Consider the following 21553-nt stretch of genomic DNA (forward strand, 5'->3'; position numbering starts at 1 on the left):
TATTTAAAAATCTACAAAATACAAATATGACAATGTCAGAAAGAGTTTAAACACACAAGGAATAATGGCAGTGGCCCTTGTTAACATGTTAACTCTTACTGTTGGCAGACATTTTATTTTTGCAGTTAGGAACAAACAATCTCATGGCTGCAACTACTTCACTACTGTGTACAAAAGTATAATTAAATAAAATCACAGTTACTGTTAATAGACCTCTGGCCTGCCGAGTTGTTATCACTAAAATATCAACAAACAATTGAAGAACACAATATCTGGCCTGTTACTGTGGTTACTGCTATATTTTAGGTTTGATGTCATTCCTGTTTTATTTTCAGTTATCTGTCATCAATGAGAACTGTCCTCCAGTCTCCTCGTGTGAAGACAACATCCACCAGAACCTGGATCCAGCCGGCAGGGATCCGGACCAAAACTACTCTGCACTCGCAGCAAACAAATGATAATGTTTGGATTTGGATCTGGATTCTGTACTGTGCAGGTTAACATGTGCTGCAAAGTTCCAGTTTTTTCCACTTTTTTTCTTCTTTTTGTTTAATCAGCAGATATTAACTATAAACATGCTATTTTTCACCTCTATGCTGATGATACACAACTGATCATGTTTCTTCTTACTTGCTTATTCTGAAATGTTCATTCTGTCTTCAAAAATGTAGATGTTGTTTGATATTGTTCTTCTACCCTTTGAGCCAACTCTGTCTCCTAGAAATTATGTTCATATTTGACTAAAATGCATATTACAGAGCATTTAAAAAGTATTCAGATCCTTTTTTCACATTTTGTTATGTTGCAGCCTAATGCTAAAATCATTTAACCCTCCTATTGTGTTAGGGTCAAATTTAACTGGTTTTTCATGTTTAGATGTGTGAAACATACTTTTAACTTTTCTGATCAAAACAAGGCTTCATTACATCTTCTACGATGGCCTACTGATTACATTTTCTTTTGTTAATGTATTTTAAATTTAATTGAATTTTAATTTTACAGCACAGACACTACTGAGCCTTTTTTACAATAACATCTGTGCTGTCACTAAATCTCAATCTGTCATCAAACACAGTTCCCAAGTATTTGTAGGTCTCGATGAGTTCAACACTTACTAAAGTCAAGAATGATTGTTGGAACTGTCTGTGTGTTCTAATGAGATTACTATTTCTTTAGTTTTGGACACATTTACATCCAAAAAAGATCTCAATCTTTAGACAGGACATGACTGCTGCTCCAGCAGCAATAAGAAGGTCTGTGTCCACCATAGTGAGTCATTTTACAGACAGTATGTGTGGGGTTTGGTCGACACAAACAAATAACAGCTGGCCCCAAAAACAGGCCTGGTAAAAAAAGGGTTGATAAACCCCTGGTGCCTGTCATATAATGTGCATGCCAGTTAAGCATAAATATAGTTACCTGGATGTAACTCCGGTTCTATGAGTACATGCGTAGCCCTCTAGCCAACCGTCACAGAGAGGGGAGGGGGACAGAGGAGATGTGATATCATCTTATATGGGGATAACAGCTCATATTTCAATAATACTGATGGCAGCGACGCAACATCAAGATGAGTTACCAAGGTAACCAGAGTAACTTGGCTAAACTGGTGAGCATAAATCTATGAGCATGCTAAAGCTAAGGGCCAGGTACCCTCAGTAGTTGAGGTAAATAACTATTAAATTACTATTAGGGGAAATACGGTAATTTCAAAGTGTCTGACTCTGGTGCCTCCTGGTGGTCGTATTGAAAAAGACATTTACACACAGAGAAGTTTAACATTTGATTCAAATTGTTCTGAACGCTGCAGCTTCTTAATCTGAGCTGCTCATTTTTGTTCCTTTTCCTGTTTGACATCACATGTTGCTTCACATGTTTTCTGGCCTGTAATCATTATTTGTCACTTTATAATGTGATATTTATGAGAAGCTTTAAATGAGGTTTATCAAAACTACTTTACAGCAAGAAGTATGGTGATCCTGCCTTCTGTTGATATGCACCAAGGATTTGGAACATGCTCCCCCCTCATCTTAGACAAGCGACCTTGGTTGACAGTTTTATGAAGCCTCTTACGAAAAAAGCATATGTGATATTTAGTCTTTCACATGTGAACTGTGACATTTCACATGTGATGTTGTGATTTCATATGTGAACTTAAAATTCACATTTGGAAATCACATGTGTATCTTACATTCACATGTTAAATTTTTTTTTTAAAATTTTATATGTGAATGCAAACTTAACATGTGAAAGGGATAAAGTCATGCGTGAAATGAAACATTCACATGTGATGTTGTGATTTCACATGTGATAAAAGACATGTTTTGAATGCAAACTTTTATATGTGAAAATCAACATTTCCTATGTGAGCTGACACATCTCACAGATTGATTTCACATGTAAACTCAAGAGCTTTTCCTTCCATATAAACTGAGACATTTCACATGTAACATGATTTAGAATGTTATAAAAGACGTGTCAAGTTTCAAGAGGAATTTAGATTTTTGGATTGAAAAGGTACTCTTTGTAAAATGTTCTCTTCCTGGACATTTTGCTAACGCCACCTAAGTGTATCGAGTGTATTAATAAAAGTATTGAGCCAAGGAGCTCGCGCTTCCCGCCCATACACTCTGGGTTCCCCATGCTGCCTTCGGGACCTCACGGAAATATTACAGTTATCGAGTGTAATACATAAATGATCCTAAACATGAACAACAATGGTCTCAAAAATGCATGTATTACTATAATATGTGAGATGTCGCATTTATAGGCTGTAAATAACGTATCCCATGTCCATTTCTGATGTTCACTAAGGAGCAATAGGGTAGGTTTATTTTTGTAATACCGTTTATATATTCCGTAGTCACATGTCTGACCTATTTTTTTCATTTCATTAATTCATTTAATTTAATCCATATTAAGTTAGTAAAATCTGCACCAAAAAAAAATACTTTACATAACACGTTTATTATCCTCTGTAAGTAAACGTGGGACAAGCTTTGAAGACGAAGACGAATCTTGGATGGTGCACATGAATGCATCGTCATCTTTGACCGTTGGAAGCAGATTGACGTCACAGACGAAGACAGAGAAATGGATCGGGACGCAGTGATTTATCGGTTCGACGACGACCAAATCTCTCTGTGTGGCTGTTGTGTGAATTTATGTCCTTAACAAGAATGCAGCAGAGATCATAATGTGTTGTGGGTAACGTTAGTTTACTTGTTGAAGTTACAGTGAGCTGTCTGGACTCACTCATTGATTGTTTTTAATTGAGTGGTTGTTCAGTCACCTGTTGATGTGTGATTAGTGAATGTTTGCAGGAGGTCTGGCTGCTTTCTTCTGACAGTTTCTTTAGTTCGTTTTTAAGCTGAGACATATATTGAGTAATAAGCTTAAAGTAACTAGAATAACAAGTGTTAACTAGTGCTGTAACGGATCGTAGTAGATTCGTGATCCGTACGGATCACCCCCCACGGTTCGGCAGGTATATGAACTGCGGATTAATTGCAAAATTTAATGTCTCATTTGAGACAAAGTAAACAAACTGCTGTAAGTACAAGTCATGGGCAGACAGCATGTCGCTAACGTTAACAGGGATTTTGAAGAGCAACGATCAAACCAGCATCTAACCCGTCCGATGTGACATTTGAGTTGTTTACCTGCTGTTTAATGTGCTGCAGCTGAGCAGCTTATTAGCATCTAGCTGCTAACTGACGTTAGCGGTGAATGTTTATCAAGTTTTGATGATGTGGACAGAGGCTGTTTCATTCACTGTTTAAAAGAGGACGGTTTCATGCCTCATATTGCAATAACTGAGCATTGAATATTTTATATATTTTATTTTGTTTTATTTTATTTAAACATTGGACATCTTAAATGTTGTTTTCATTTAAGACCATGGGCAAAAGTTCCTTGCTGTTTCTGGCTGTAAATGTGTTACAGAATACATGGAAAACAAAGTTTTATTTGTCTCCCCCCTTTTTTTTCGCTGATCCTAATAATGATCTGATCCGTGACTCAAATCCGTGATACGATCTGAACCGTGAGTTTTGTGTTCATGTTAACACCCCTAGTGTTAACATGTCAGCTTTATAGACTATATTTTGTATGTCGTGCACATAGATCAGAGTGTGTAATTCATGTATTTGATACATGCATTAATACTTTCTGATGTGAACCTACACTTTTAGATCTGTGAATATTTTTAGTGTTCAGTCTTTCTAGTATTCAGCACTGATCTGTTCCTGTATCACATCATAAGCTTTGTGCTACTTTATATATTTCTGTATACTAAGAAAAATATATAGGGAACACTTGTAAATCATGTGATAGGTTGTCTGTTTTTGATGAGAACATAAATCTGTTGTCACAATAGAACAATACTATAAATTTGAATATTACTTTGTTGGTAAAATGACACATTTGATCCACTCCATGGCTGAGATGAGCTCTTCTTTGTTTAGAGACATTATGTATATGCTAAATGTCTTTAAAGAAGCAGCCTTTTCACCACTCAAGCAAATTGTTTTATTGGCATATAAAATTACCCCCCACAACTCCGATTTCATCAGGTGGGACAATGATATAGTTTGATGCAGTTTGTTGTAAGATTCCATGTTGGTTTTCCTCCTGTCCTCCCCAATTTTTTGAGTCACCAGCCGCCACTGGTGTATATATATATATATTTCTTTTGTAAAGCACTTTGAGCTGCATTTTATGTCATGAAAGGTGCTCTATAAATAAAGTTTAGTATTATTATAATTATTTTTAGTGTTGCTATTGTAAACTACATGAACAGTTTCTTACCATAAATGTTACAATAAATGTTACAATAAAAAAAAGTTTCTTCTTATTCATATTAATTAAAAAAAAACATAAATTGCAGGCATATACTGTAAATAACAACGTGTCTTCAATCTTAATGGTCCAGTAATGAGATCAGCTCAGTTTTACATTTAAAAACAAATAACCCTTAACATCTATCTATCTATCTTTTAAACTACTACATGTCTCTCTCTCTCTTCTTTCCCAGCTGACTCTTATGTCTTTACCAACCATCTTCTATGTCACCCAGGTTACTTCTGGCCTCTGGTTGTATGTGTGGCTGTGATTGTTGTGCTGTTGGCTGTTGTTCTGCTGCTCCTCTACAAATTGAAGATGAAGAGGAACTATGGTTTGAACACCAGAGGAACCTCAGACAGCAGAAACATGGAGGTGACTTCCTTTAACTCTGTGGGCCCTTTCTTACGCCCAAGCATGACACAAGTGTCTTTGCTAGTTTAAGACCAACATAGTTGTGACGGGAGTCAAGCGCCAACTTTGTTTAAATAGCAAATGCACTTCCGCCCATCTGAGCAGCCATGGGTGTGTGTCTTAAAATGAGGTGTGGTCAGGCGCATTGTTGGTGCATCGCTATCTTGAGGCAGCAGAATGCGATTGCACTATTGACCAACAAAAACCTGGTCTGGAGTCAAATGCTCAGCGTTTCACGGTTATTTTAAGGGCGCATTATTAAGACAGTTATATGAGCCTTCATAGACGGGTGCAAAACGTGCACTCTGCTTGTTACACACACACAGACGCGCAGAAGTGCGCAAACATGCAAAAGATTACAAATACAAGGATTACAATGTGAAAGATTATCATGTACATTAACATATTTTAAAAAATACGTCATAATGGTTAGTCATAATATTTCAGAATCAACTAACCGCAGTAATGACGAATGAAATCGTCTAATTATTTGAATAATCGTGGCAATACATGTAGGTATTTAAACAGACCCGTCAGGTTGAGGGTGTCTGTCAAGACCTAAAAAATGGATTTCAACAACAGATCAGACATGGATCGACTTTCCTGCTGCATCAGTACATGAGGACATGAGGAACACATGAGGAAATAAATGAGGTGAAAACAATGATTAAACTGAAGAAAGAAATAAATCTGCACAACTTCTAGTTCTATCAGCACCTTGGAGAGATGATTAAGCCCTGACAACTTTGTATGATGATTTTTTACATGATTAAAATTAATAATTTAATTTCTGAACAATATTTAACAAATATTCTTTTACATTTTTTAGAGTACAGTGATCAGGTTTCCATACTTTCAGCAATTAAAATCCTGCTGATTTGACCTGTTACTCCATGACTGAACAAAACAATTTTAAAGAAACCAAAGCTGTGATTAAAAAAAAACAAACAAAAATAAATTTGCAACAAATTAATGAACAGGATCTTAAACTGGTGGTCTGGGGCAACGGGAGGGTCCAGGAGCTGAGTGTTGTCAGCATAGCAATGGTATGAGAAACCATGGGAGTGGATGATTGTGCCAAGTGTGGTAGTATATAATGAGAAGAGAAGTGGACCAAGCACTGACCCTTGACGAACCCCTGTTCGTACTGAACTTATGAGTGAAATGATAAGACAAAGTACCTGGTTGTTGTTTTTTTTTTTCAGCAAAATATCTGATGTTGCAGTAAAATCTCTGCTGGTGGAAACTCCAGCAGTATGAAAGTGTTTGTGGTGAGAAAGATCCTGGTCTCTGTTTAATACAGAGAAAGTCTGCAGTGACTTGAAGCTCAACATGTTTATGAACATTTAAGCCACAGCAGCATCTTTCACTAACCTGAACCAAACCTGAACACACACAGGACTCAGGATGTGAACCCAGGTCTCTGCTGTCAGAGTCCTGCATCTTGTAGCCCCCCATCCACTCCGACCTCCTCCCTCCCACTGCAGAGACACATAGAAATGTAGCTTCATTCATTCAACAAACCTCACTGTGAACATCATCCAGACAGAGATTATGTTTCATAAAGCAGCATCACTGTGAAACAGTTTAGTCGTATATTGAAGGTCATTTCTAGGAGACAGACTCGTTTTGAGCAACACATGAAGAAGTCAGAGCAGCTCAGTTTTTACTTAATGTATCAGACCAAGTCACATTTTGTAATGTGACTTGGTCTGATACATTAAGTAGTGAAAGTAATGAAAGCCAAGAGAATCCTGATTTCTATTCAGTTCAATTGAAAATACTTTATTCGTCCCTCAAGGGGCACTTTGAGGCAAACAAGTACACATATACAATTAATTTACACACATGAAAACAATCTAAAAAATAAAAATATGACAGTGTTAGAAAGAATTTAATGGCTGAGGCCGGTCTGTAGCTGGTCAACAATATCCAACACCACAAAGGCCCATATTATGTCAGAAGAATCAATCATACATGAGGTAAACTGACCATTTCTTGTACTGTTCATAAGTCTGATGGAATAAAGCCAAACTTCCTTCTGTTTGTTTTACATGCAGGAGATATAAAACACATTCCTGATGGTATCAGGTTAAAGTAGTCATAGAGGACATCATGTGTGTGGTTGCTGACAATCTTCTCTGCTTTGTTGAGGACTTGTTCAGTATTAAGCTGTAACAGGGATCTTTGTGTTTTGCCAATAATTTTAGAGCTGAAGTTAACAACATGTTGCAATGGGTTCTTGTCCTTTTGACAAATGTAAATGGAGGAGTTTAGTTTACAGGATAGACACTACTGAGTCTTTTTCACAATAACATCTGTACTGTCACTAAATCTCAATGTCATGTCATTGTTGCAGCCTGATTTAACAGTAGGGAATGCCCTCATTAACAAATATATCTTACTGATATCCACTGACCCCTCACATCATCAAACACAGTTCCCAAGTATTTGAAGGTCTGGACGAGTTCAACACTTACTGAAGTCAAGAATGATTGTTGGAACTGTCTGTGTGTTCTAGTGAGATGACTATTTCTTTTGTTTTGGACACATTTACAACCAAAAAAGATCTCAGTCTTTAGACAGGACATGACTGCTGCTCCAGCAGCAATAAGAAGATCTGTGTCCACCATAGTGAGTCATTTTACAGACAGTATGTGTGTACCGTATTTCCTCTAATAGTGGCTGGTGGTCAATTAAAAGCCGTGTGGATAAACTCCTGATGCCTGTTATATAATGTACATGCCAGTTAAGCATAAATAATAGTTACCTGGATGTAACTCTGGTTCTATGAGTTCATGTGTAGCCCTCTAACCAACTGTCACAGAGAGGGGAGGGGGATGGTGGAGATGTGATATCATCTTATAAGTGGATAACAGCTCATATTCAATAATACTGATGGCAGCGACACAACATCAAAATGAGTTACCAAGGTAACCAGAGTAACTTGGCTAAACTGGTGAGCATAAATCTATGAGCATGCTAAAGCTAAGGGCCAGGTACCCTCAGTAGTTGAGGTAAATAACTATTAAATTACTATTAGGGGAAATACGGTAATTTAAAAGTGTCTGACTCTGGTGCCTCCTAGTGGTCGTATTGAAAAAGACATTTACACACAGAGAAGTTTAACATTTGATTCAAATTGTTCAGAACGCTGCAGCTTCTTAATCTGAGCTGCTCATCTTTGTTCCTTTTCCTGTTTGACATCACATGTTGCATCACATGTTTTCTGGCCTGTAATCATTATTTGTCACTTTATAATGTGATATTTATGAGAAGCTTTTAATGAGGTTTATCAAAACTACTTTACTGAGTCGTTATGAAACTCTTCCTAAATTCACTTAAAGGACTCAGTTTCTTTGGCTGACAGTGTGGAGCTTCAGGAACCCAGTCTCTTTAATCAGAAAACCTCCTCTGATACTCTTAAATCATAGAATTAATATGAAGTTTCACATCTCCATTTTCATGGTTGACGTGCTGATCGTCCACATTTGGCCAGTTTGTACTGTAACAAACCAGTTTAGACAACAGGAAGCAGAACCCTCATGCAGACACTCAGACAGGCTGGTTGAGTGAAAGACAGTTTTACTTTTAAATTCAATAAACAGACTTCTAGTTGACCATCTCAACTCAAGGCAGTGAAGCAGGAAGGCAGGTGACCACAGACACACAGCAGGTCAAACTGGATCAGCACAGCAGCTTTGCAACGCAGAGGATCTGGAGAACTGATCGTGATCATATGTTTATTTTGCTTTGATCCTCTAATGAAGAATTACATCTGAACAGTTTTAGCTAGTTAAATTTGGTTTTACTGTTTTCTTGACTGAATCTTTTTTATTTCACAACACACTAAAATAATTAGTTTCAAGTCAGTGTTCATGTCTGACACTTTCAGAGTTCTAGTAAATGCTCTTGCTAGGTGTATTTCTTAGGCAAATAAAGTCTCCATATTTATAATCCATCATAAATCATAAATACAGCTGTTCACATCATATGTTTCTTAATTTACAAATAGTTGTGTTATTCTACAAAAAAAGAAAAGAAAAATAAATAAGCAATACATTTTAAAGCTCATGAGAAACCTTGAGAAGCAAATTAAAGGGAACAAACACATTCATTGGTGTGAGTTAACACCCAGGACACTTTGGTTCTGAAGGTTGACTGATGGGTTTTAGAAATAAGAAAGTTTGCTTTTACACAAAGAGGAACACACTCCTCTGTCATGACTCATCCTGTCTTTAGGTTATGTTTTGTTTTTTCTTTCTCATTTAGTTCTGCATTTCCTGTTTTATTTTGGTTTCTAACTCTCCTCTTGTTTCAGATCCACTTCCTGCCCTTGTGTGTTTCCCGCTCCTGTCCTTGTCATCATCCCCTAATTTCTTCCACCTGTGTCTCATTACCCTCACTCCCCTTGTGTATTTAGTCTGTGTGATCCCTGCTCCCTGTGCCAGTTCATCTTAGCCTTCTTAGCAAGCGTTCCAGCATTATTATTCCAGTTATTGACCTCTAGTGTTTTTTGACTCCAGATCTGTCTTTTGACTCTGCCTTAGCCCAGTCCTTTTGTCTCGTTGCCTTATTCTGACTACCTGCCCGTGTACTGAACCTGCAAGGAAAGACTTTGTTTTTTGGAACTGTTTGTTTGAGTCGTGTGTACCAGACACCCTTTGTCATCCTCTTTCTCACCAAGTCTCAGTAAGAGCCAAGATATCTCTCACTGATCTATTTTAGAGGACACACACACACACACCGAGCTCTCAGCCTCGCCTGCGGTGAAACAGAAGAGAGGAGAGTTATTTACCTAATTTATGTCTACTCGTTTCATTTCAGCTCAGTGTGAGCGTCATTTATGGTTGGGCTAAGTTTTATCTCCTCTCTTCTGATATGACCAGGACTCACACTTTTTATTTCTTTCCAGCTCTGTGGAAAAGTGATGTTTTCATATCACAGATGGAGCTTACTGGGAACATCGAGTGCTGCAAACTTGGGTTAATGTTAGTTACTTCAGCAAAACTGTGCTAACAGGGCAGGTGTCATAATCAAGTAACTTTAAACTTAGTGAAATATTGTGACAATAGTGTGACTCAGTGTGACTCCTGGAGCCAACTGTCAATAACAGCTAATAATCATCGTCCACACAGCAGACATCAAAGCTACTATAAGTCTTCAAATCTTATTGACAAAGCAATAATTTCCAAAATGACCACCAGCACACTTATTAGAGGGCCTGAATTTAGAGATTGAGACCAGAATGACTCACTGAAAACAATGATTGACTCCATATTTCCAGAGAGAAGTTGAGGCTTTTTGAATGGGAGTCAGTTGGAGCAGCTAGTGGCCGTCTGTAGCACTTTAATGTTCTTCAGCCTCAAGATGAGGCAGCTGCTGATTAGTTTAAATGAAATGCTTGTTGAACTGAGAAAACTACCTTTGTGTGGCCCATCAACAGCAGCGTTTGCTCGGCCAAAGTGACACCTGTGTCCAACTTTCTATGTAAGAACACCCCAGTGGTGTCTAGACAGATGCCTCCTGATAGTGGAAACTGGAGCAAAGTGCATCAGACGGATTTAAAAGAATTAGAGAGAACACGTATATTGCACATATCCAGGTGTATATTTATATTCTGGGGCTCTACTGGAATATCTTTGCATGATTTCCAGTTAAAAACTCCTTATTTATCTTCTACTGGTCCTTTATGCAGCCCCTCAGTTCAGCCTCTGTCTGAAACAGGCCGTTTTAGCGCCTGTCTCTTTAAGGTCCGCCTCCTGATGAGCCCACTCTGTTCTGATTGGTCAGCTTCAGGAAGCTTCCTCCGGCTCCAGAGGCTACGTAAACCAACTATAGTAGCAGGATTTCACTTCTTTTTCTCCTTCTTTACTCCAAATGTCAACTTCTCAAATCCATCCGTACATGTTGGAGCTGAATCAGATCTGAAATATGAGAGTGGAAAACGTGAACAACACATGGAAACACCTTAGCAACCACCTTAGTAACAACCTTAGTAACAACATTAGCAACAAAGATTACAGAACAGACGCACATATGTTAACATGGGATGAGCTGACGTCATCTTGTCAGGAAAGTAAAAAAAACTTTGCAAACGCAGAGCAGGGCAGCTGAAACCTGGGCTTTGTCTTACAGGCAGCATTGACATATGTCAGCGATATCGGCCAATAAAGGCTTTAAAATGAAATATTGGCATTAGCCAGAAATGAACATTTCTGCTGATATGACAGGCCGATTTGTTGCCTTCTCTTCTGTCGCCTCGCTGTGCTTCCCTCCACGGACTGTATCAGGTCTGTCAGGCAGCTGAGTGAAGTGGAGCCTGTGGAGGAAGCACCGGGACCATCAGGGTGAAACAGTCCATGGAGGAGCTGCTGTGTTCAGCTGCACAGATAGGAAACACCTCGGCTGACAGGATGTACCACTCTATTTGAAAAAACTTCTTCTTTTCAGTTTATACTGGAGATTGGCAAACAGTGTATTAGGTGCATTATCGCCACCTGCTGCTTTGGTGTGTGAACCAGAGATTAAATCCGACCCATCAATCCTGTCTGTTTAATAAACTCAAAAAAACTGCTTGACCCTCTCAGCAAGTTCATTAAAGTTTTAATGTTGAGCTCCTGAACTCCAGTCTTCCTAAATTCTTCCTTCAGATATTGTCTTTTTTAATCAAACTTAGTACAATCTATGAATGTATGTGTAATAGTCTCCTGAGCCAGGTGGAAAAAATGTGTGCATATATTGGTATCAGCATCATATCGGCAAAAATGAGATGGAAAATATCGGCATATCGGACCAATATCGTGCATCCCCAGATATAAATGACAGAAAAACAAACAAAAAAAGCAAAATATGAACCTTTAATCTAAACTGGTCGAGGGTGTGGACATTCACTAAACTTTTACTTTGCTTCTTTAAATTTAATATAAAAGGTTTAGGATTTAAAAGTGACTTCAGTCAGAGCTGTTCTTACTGCACATCAAAACAGCTGCATCATGAATTTTACAGTTTACTTCTCCCAGAACTGCTGCAAGTGGTGTGAATGTTGCTGCTGCACAGAGCCTCGTGCCTCTAGAGGTCCTGCAGTCTTTCACTGTTTTCTTCACTGAATCTTTTTTTATTTCCCAACAAATTTCAAGTCAGCTTCAAGTCAGTGTTCATGTCTGACACTTTCAGAGTTCTAGTAAATGCTCTTGTTAGGTCTATTTCTTAGGCAAGTAAAGTCTACATATTTATAACCCATCATAAATAATAAATACAGCTGTTCACATCATATGTCTCTTAATTTACAAATAGTTGTGTTATTCTGTAAAAAAGAAAAGAAATGAGCAATACATTTTAGAGCTCATGAGAAACCTTGAGAAGCAAATTGAAGGGAACAAACACATTCATTGGTTTGAGTTAACACCCAGGACACTTTGGTTCTAGAGGTTGTCTGAAGCATTTTAGAAATAAGGAAGTTTACTTTTACACAAAGAGGAACACACTCCTCTCACCAAGTCTCAGTTAGAGTCAAAATATCTCTCAATGATCTATTTTTCTTTTTCTGAACAAACACTTCACTGAACATTTTCTTATTGCTTCTTTCAATTTGTTTGAATATCTATTGGTAACACTTGACTTTAACATCGTTCCCATATTTAGCATTTATAAGTTGTATACTGATATTTAATAAATGGTTATAACTCCTGCTATTTATTTAATCTTCATCATTGGATATCTCCTGGGATATTATACAGTATGTAAAGATTTGTATGAGGTCATATAATGGGGTCAAAAATAAAATGATTCATTCAGTAATGTACCCTTAACCACCATCATCATCGTCGTAATGTTGCAAACACAGAGAGAGAGGGAGAGAGAGAGAGAAAGAGGAAGAGGAAGGAATGTTAACTTAAATCATCGTCAGCTTCCTGATTGATCAGACAGACATATAGAGGCAGTTCTCTGACAGTTTGATGATTTTCTGCATCAGGATCAAACTCAGAATGAATATCCACCATGTTCTGTTCTTCTGCTTCTTATCAGGTGAGGACTGATTACCTGACTGTGTCTGTAAAGCTGCAGCACAAACTGCTTCTGGACATTCATTGTGTTCATTTTAACAAATGTCAGATTTGTGTTACTAATAACAACATCTCTATAATCTAATCTTGTAATTTAACTGAATTAAACATAATCTAATTTAACAAAACATATGAACCATCCATCATGAATATTTGTTGCTCATTAATGTGTTTGATATTAGAAAGTATGAAAGAAAAACACTGAAAAACACACGTTACACAGAGACACTGTGACTACAACTGCAGCTACAAGTAGAACAACAGCAACTGCTGTACAATCAGTGAAAACTTTGCTAATGGCTGCCTCTGTATCATCTCTGCTTCTCTGTGAACTGATGGATTAGCCTTCATTAATCTGCAGTCTGTTTACAGTAAGTCTACAATACACAAAGTATTGATCATCAGTATTCACTGTTCATCTTTCCAACAGCACTGCAGGATGGAAACACTGGACTCGTCAATGCAATAGACCTTTTTGCTGGAGCTGAAGGAGGAAGTGGTTCACTGAGTTGCCACTTGACTTCATCTGGAAGCACCAAGTTCTTCTGTAAAGGAGAATGTAAAGAAGAAGACATTCTCATTAAAACAGATGGTGTCACAGCTCAGAGTGGCAGATACAGCATCAGATATGAAGACGGATCTTCTGGAAGAAGAATTGTGACTGTGTACATCACACAGCTGACCAAGTCAGACTCAGGACGGTACAGATATGGTTTGGGTGGATCTTCAGTCCCAGATTCTTACTGTGACTTTGACCTCATAGTTACAGATGGTGAGTTTCTACTGAAAGTCATAAAACCTGATATATTTACTATGTTCATCCCATTTAATGATTCTGAAGCTTAAGAATAAATTAAGTCAGATTGAATTTAATTAAATTGTTGAAGAATGTGAGACGTTTATGATATATTGACTCAGTGTATCAATGTTGGATGAAATCATTACTCCAGCAGTCAGACTGGTTGAACTGGGCAGCTCCCAGTGTGACTCTGTGGATCTGTGTAAATGTGAAGCAGGAAATATTGTGATCAGACTGCAGCATCTTACAGGAAGTACAGACAGTAACTGTTGATTGTTCAACTTTTCAGCTGCAACGTTGGATGACAACACTCGTTTCATCCGTGCAGGAACTGTGGGAGGAAATACCACAAAAGGATGCAGCAATACTGTCTATGGAAGCAGGAAGTTCTTCTGTAAGGATGAATGTAAAAAAGAAGAAGACATCCTGGTTGAAACAGAAGAGAACAGAGCTCAGAATGGCAGATACAGCATTGAATATACACAAGGATCTGCATTTGGACTGTATGTGACCATCACACAGCTGAAGAAGTCAGACACAGGACGGTACAGGTGTGGTTACGGCAGAGCTTCATCTCCAGATTCATCCAACACGTTCTCGATCATTGTTGTAGATGGTGAGTTTTATATTTAATTTTCTGTTCACATTCCACTAATGCCCTGAACAGCAAGCATTCTTCTGCTCTCTTTTCCCACATGTCCTGTCTCTCTCCACTATCACTATCAAATAGAGCCATAAAATGTCCAAAACATATGTTAAAAAAAAGAATTCTGAATACAAAATTTAAAGAGTTGATGGAAATGACATGACAGAAACAAATATTTTATTTTTCGGGTTACAGCCAGAAGTTGATTTGTGACGACAAGAGGAGTGCTGAGGTTGGCAGAGTCATACTAGTTGTCCAACCTGGGACCTTTTCTATATTTCTATTAACATTAGGTAACATAGAGAAGAACGGTTCCTCAGGTTCCTTAATGTTCAAGACATCATACTCTAAAATGTTTCTAAAGATGAAATTCATTTGTAGAGTCACAAAGTAATCTGATGTAAAATGTGTTGCCTTTATAATGTTAGTTTTTAAATTTACAACAATCAGTTTGTACAATTTTTAAAAACCTTTTCAGACATTTGTGCTTTTATGTTTAATGTCAGAAAACCAACCTGTGGATGTTATTTTCTTACTCTTCTGTAATCAAAAATCAAATAACAATAATTTCTTGTGATTAATAGAACAAACCCACTTCAAATATTCTTAATCATTTACTTCATTAACATATTTAATGCTGCGTATTTCTTGTGTATGTGATGGATGCTGTCAATATGATCTTTCTGTCTAGAGCAGCATCTCATTTCTCTGCATTATTGATTCAGTATCTGATTGTTTCAATGTGTTTTCATTGTTCACAGCTCCAATCACTTCAAAACCAAACTGGACTCTCCGACCTTTTCCAACATCAGTCCCATCAGCCTCCACACCAACAACAACACAGAGTTTAATCTCCAGTTCAGGTAGCTCCACACCTTCATCATCTTTCCCTGAAACCACAGAGCAGTTTACAGGTACAGGACAGTTCATGTCTGTCCATCTGTCCATCACTGTCTCTCTGCAACAAAACGTCCTCTTAAAACAGTCAAATTCAGCATAACAACGTTGTCTAATAAGAATAACAAGATGGTCCAACATGTGTTTCAGCACATAAGACAGTTCAGCACCTAGAAGAAAACATTTCACATTCAATTTTACAATAAATTTCCTTGTTATCTTCACGTCTAATGTTTAAACACATCCTACATTTCTAATGATGTAAGATAATTATTAACATGTGATGTCAGCACATGACAAGTCAAGAAACATTCAGACCAAAGTCTGAGATGTTTTTTCAACAGGAAGATCTCATTTTTGATAAAGGTTCCCTGTGTAGTTTTCTTGTAAACAAGGTAATATTTATATTCAGTGTTACTCACCAAAACATGTTGAGTGTATCCTTTAGGTCCAACATAAGTGTTGAATATGTTTCCTCAATCATAAAATATTTGTAAAGCTGATTATTTAAAGTGTTTTAAATCTTGCATTGCTTGTGGTCTTCCTCTCTCCTGCTTTTGTTGGTGCATTGCTGTGTTTCTGGGCAGGTTCCTGCATCCTGTAGATCAATGGGATGATGTGAAACCACTGGCAGGATTGTGTATCACGTCAACAACGTGTGCACAACGTATATCCACACGTAAAAACAAGCTACTTGTGGTCAAAAACTCCACAGGGAACCTTTAAGCTTCTAGTACAAGACAAAAGATCCCAGACTTTTAAACTACTACATATCTCTCTCTCTCTTCCTTTCCAGCCATCTCTGAGGTCTCTCGTCCATGTGACTTTTGGCCTCTGGTTGTATGTGTGCCTGTGATTGTTGTGCTGTTGGCTGTTGTTCTGCTGCTCCTCTACAAACTGAAGAAGAGGAGGAACTCTGGTTTGAACACTAGAGGAACCTCAGACAGCAGAAACATGGAGGTGACTTCCTTTAACTCTGTATGTCTCATGTTATCTCTTATTGTTGGCATTTATACATTTTATTTTTGCAGTTAGGAATAAACAATCTCATGTCTGCAACTACTTCACTAGTATGAACAAAAGTATAATTAAATAAAATCATAATTATTGTTAATAGACCTCTGGCCTGTCCAGTTGTTATCACTAAAATATCATCAAATAATTGAGGAACACAATATCTGGGCTGTTACTGTGGATACTGCTATATTAGTTGATATAACATTACTGTTATATTTTCAGTTATCTGTCAGCCATAAGAACTGTCCTCCAGTCTCCATGTATGAAGACAACATCTACCAGAACCTGGATCTGGACTAAACCTACTCTGCACTCACAGCAAACACATGATGATGTTTGGATTTGGATCTGGATTCTGTACTGTGCAGGTTAACATGTGCTGCAAGGTTCCAGTTTGTTCTACTTTCTTTCTTTTTTCTGTTTAATCGGCAGATATTAACTAACCATGCTATCAACTAAACATGCTATTTTTCACCTCTATGCTGATGATACAGAACTGATCATGTTTCTAAGAATGTTCAACTTCTTACTTGCTTATTCTGAAATGTTCATTCTGTCTTCAAAAATGTAGATGTTGTTTGATATTGTTCTTCTACACTTAAAGCCAAATTACATTCATGTTCGACTAAATTGCAACAGCACACATTTTGTTAGAAACATAACACTGCTGAATCACATTTTCTCTCAAAGTGATGAGAAAATATTGTTAATTCATGTATTTAAATTGCAAAAATGTTATAGTTAATGCATGAATAAAATGTTCAGAGACAACATACCTGGTTGTTGTTTTTTCCCACAATATATCTGATGTTGCAGTAAAATATCAGCTGGTAGAAACTCCAGCAGTATGAAAGTGTTTGTGGTTGTGTTCAGACTCTGGCAGCACTTGGTTCAGGTCAGAGAAAGATCCTGGTCTCTGTTTAATACAGAAAAAAGTCTGCAGTAACTTGAAGCTCAACATGTTTATGAACATTTAAGCCACAGCAGCATCTTTCACTAACCTGAACCAAACCTGAACACACACAGGACTCAGGATGTGAACCCGGGTCTCTGCTGTCACAGTCCTGCATCTTGTAGCCCCCCATCCACCCCGACCTCCTCCCTCCCACTGCAGAGACACACAGAAATGTAGCTTCATTCATTACTGTGATCATCATCCAGGCAGAGATTATGTTTGATAATACATCAACACACAAAATTAGAAAAAAGTGCTTCATGTGGCCAACCAACCCTGAACATAAATAAGTGTCTCAGTGTCTGCGTTTGGTTGAAAACAGCTAAACAGTTCTTTGCTCATTCAGGCTACTCCAAAGAAACTGATTTGACTGGTCACCAATGGTTGTTGGTCACATAATCACAGACAAACAACAGGTCAAACTGTAAAACTACAGCAGCTCAGCAACAGTCCCACTGAAAGCTGTCTTGATGTAAAGCATTAAAGGACCAGTGTTTAGGATTTAGTGACATCTAGTGTTGAGGTACCGGTAACTTAAAGCATAAAACTGTTACACATTAGCATTGACAGGATTTCAAAATTAAGTTTGTGTATAAATACATACATATATATATATGTATATATATATATATGGTGTATGTATGTGTATATATATATTTTGTATTATTTTATGTTTTTAAAGGTACTTTTTACTGGACTGGCTGAGCTGTTCTTTCCTCAAACCTGGAGGTAGAAATGATTGATTGTGTCCAATCACAGTCATCAACTTGCTTTCCAGAATAAATCAAACTATGAAGATTTTCATTGAGACCTGATGATAGGCATATCCTCCTCCTACTCTGGCTTCAGTCAGATTTGAGCACTGACATTGACACCATGGAGTAATTAAGGACTGCAATATTGTTAATAAAATTCACTTGTTCAAAATTTGTTTGTCGACTTCATTTTAACTGCACACTGTTACTACTTACTGCCTCTTTTTGTAAGATGGTGTTCTGTGTTTTAACACCTGTAGTCTGTTTGCAGTTGAGTAGTGACACAGTTGATACTTTATTCACTTGGTTCAGTTTGCTTTCACATGGTCATGTCACACATGGTCACATGTCAGCTGATTGGTCAGACAGATTGCTAGGTTGAAAGTTGGAAAAAGGACATGTTTACTTGTTTTTTTTTTTTTTCCTCTCTGGCTTTATTGTACAAACACATTTGGCGAATCCTGTCTCCAACATGGGCATGGAGCGCCTTCAGCAGCTTTGGCATTTCTTCTTTATTGTAGAGCTTGTTTGGGCTAAATATGCAGAAGGCAATGTATTACCTTGTTGCTCCATGTCAACACTCCACTCATTTTGTTTCTGTGTTGCTAAATACCAGTTGCTAACGTTAACGAGTTGCTTCTTTGTTAACGCTTGCTTCTTTGTTATTAATTACAAGTCCATAACACTCACCTGAACTACGGGAGCTGCTCCATCCCAAAATGCACGCCAGCAGTCAGGTCGGGTCTTGGTTTGTTCAAGTTCAAATGAACCACTCCAGAGTTTGTTTGTCACCGAGAGAGTCCACCTCCTCACTGAGTGTGACTGCTGGTTTCACAGCTGAACAAACAAACCGAACCAAGAGGGGAAAAACACTGGAGTTCCATTCTATCGGACTAAACAAGGCAGGTGGGATAACGCCCACATTTGAGGACAGCCAACTGACATCTTGACTGTAACGCTGGTTTTGAGACTGTAGCTGGTGTGGTGACCGATTCCCCTCAATGGTGGTTCCAGCCCTCCTTGAACAAATGCAGATGCCTATCGATTTGCAGAAGAAAGATCCAGTGCAGTGCACACATTTGGATATCATTGTTGGATTGAGTAGGCCCTCTGTCTCCAGGTTGCAGAAAGTTGTATAAAACAGATCCAGCACTCCTCCAAAGACAGACATTAACATCTCACAATAATTGAACAGATTGACAAGATGGGTGTTTTTAGCCCAGATATTTAGGATGATGTAGGCTTCCATTAACACTGCTTACCTTACAAAGTAGTGAAAGTAAACTTTAAAAAAAATGGCATCCTGTACAGAATGAATTGTAGAACTACAATGTCCTGCATGGGATAAACAGCAATAATTGCTAAATTATTGCCAAACATTACCAAACAAGGTAGGTGAAGAGGGGTCATGCTACCCTAACCAAAGACCATATCTATGAAGTAACTATCTCACTGGAACAGTTTGTCACATTTTATATCTCAAGAATCTACAAAACAAGGTTTTAAAAAGAAGCTGGAGGTGTTATTATATCTTAAAGACAGGCCTGCAAAATAATTAAGCAAAATATATATATTTTTTGTAACTTCTTTGCAATGTGTGTTTAGATGAACTGACATTGTGTTGTTTTATTTGTCAACCTACTTAAATTGTTCTATTTTGATGTTTTGTATATGCATGGTATTAATGTCATTTTATTGTTGGATGGAAGTGCACACACTGATTACATGTATTTATTACACTTTTCAATATAACACACTCCAGTACACCACCACCCACTACAACCTCAATAATAAACATAAAGTTGAATTATTACCTTTCTGGCAATGTCAACAAAAACTGAAAATGTATGAATGGTAAATTTTTATAGTGCCTTTCTAGTCTTTTGACCACTCAAACTGCTTTACACTACATGCCAACATTCACCCTTTCACACACACACTCACACACTGATGGCTAAGGACACTTCAGCATGCGGACTGGAGGAGCTGGGGATCAAACCACCGATTTTCTAGTTAGTGGACGACCCGCTCTACCTCCTGAGCCACAGCCATCGCAGCTGTGGAGAGCTGTTGTATTGGATTTTATTTGATTTCAAGGTGTTCCTAATAAAGTGCTCAGTGAGTGTGTATAGATATACAGTATCTGTATAATATTCACCCCTTTGTAATTTTTCATGTCTCTGAATCAAAGGCGATTTGTTTTTTGACACTGGTCAACAGAAACAGATCATTTAATGTCAAAGTCAAAACAGATCTCTACAAATTAATAACAAATACAAAATACATCATCTCTTTTACTCATAAAATCTACGTCAGTGTTTCAATTTCAACATAAAACATTCAGTTATGATTAAATTTCACAATTAGGTGGTTTCTCATAAAATTCAAATAATTTCAGCCTTTCTTTGCTTCCATACAGTGTTGGTCTGGTTGATTCATGTATTCATTCAACTGCACCTGCCAGTGTCCATAGTTTTTTATTATTTGCTGTCATTCAAAAACAGTTCAAGACAACTGATGAGGACAAACAGCAGGAACATATTAACATACAACATGATTTTAAAAACAGTAGCTTGGTGTTTATGAAATCATAATGAGGTTCAGCATTTGGCAAGAAAGAGGAGCTGTACATATTTTTGGTGGCTATTACTTGTCTATAGCGCCTCCCTGAGGGTAAAAGCACAAAGTGCTGGAAAGCTTTGTTCTTTACATTTCATTCAAATTTCTAATGTGGTTGCCTTTCCTATAATTTTAATATGTTTGGCAAGATTTTCATGTGATTAAATATGGTGGTTCACAGTTTTCATGTGTAAAAAAAAAAAGCAATTTTCCAATTTTTGTTCAACACAAAAAACAACAACAACACAAGGATTAAATGCAAATGGATTTTAAAGTGAGGTGAATTTTTATCTTTTTTGCAGCTTGTCCTCCACCTGGTGCTGAGGATACACACCAGGGTTACAATATTCTTTCCCATGTTTGTATGCTTCTTTAAAAAGGTCAGAGGGCAGCTGTCAGAAAGTAAGTACATTTACTCAGTTAATGTGAGGTATTTGAGTGTTTTTATGTTCTGCATCTACTTACTATACTACATTTCAAAGGGGAAATATAACTTTTTAATCTCCTACATTTATTTGACAGCTACAGTTGATGTGCAGATTA

At 37.5% G+C, this 21553-nt stretch overlaps 2 protein-coding genes across 2 annotated transcripts in view; both read left to right on the forward strand.

Moving 5' to 3' along the window:
- LOC121896023 overlaps positions 1–17395 on the forward strand; it is a 119891-nt gene extending 102496 nt beyond the window's left edge. Inside the window, exons 5-9 of the mRNA XM_042409644.1 lie at positions 13753–14094; positions 14411–14737; positions 15529–15630; positions 16461–16624; positions 16904–17395. Of these exons, the coding sequence (XP_042265578.1) occupies positions 13753–14094; positions 14411–14737; positions 15529–15630; positions 16461–16624; positions 16904–16981 (1013 nt within the window). The 3' untranslated portion in view covers positions 16982–17395. The remainder of the gene's footprint in view (positions 1–13752; positions 14095–14410; positions 14738–15528; positions 15631–16460; positions 16625–16903) is intronic.
- Positions 1–21553, forward strand: part of LOC121896033 — a 142432-nt gene that overhangs the window by 40519 nt on the left and 80360 nt on the right. The window lies entirely within an intron of this gene.

The sequence above is a fragment of the Thunnus maccoyii genome, chromosome 4 (assembly GCF_910596095.1).
Source record: "Thunnus maccoyii chromosome 4, fThuMac1.1, whole genome shotgun sequence".
NCBI classification, from domain to species: Eukaryota; Metazoa; Chordata; class Actinopteri; order Scombriformes; family Scombridae; genus Thunnus; species Thunnus maccoyii.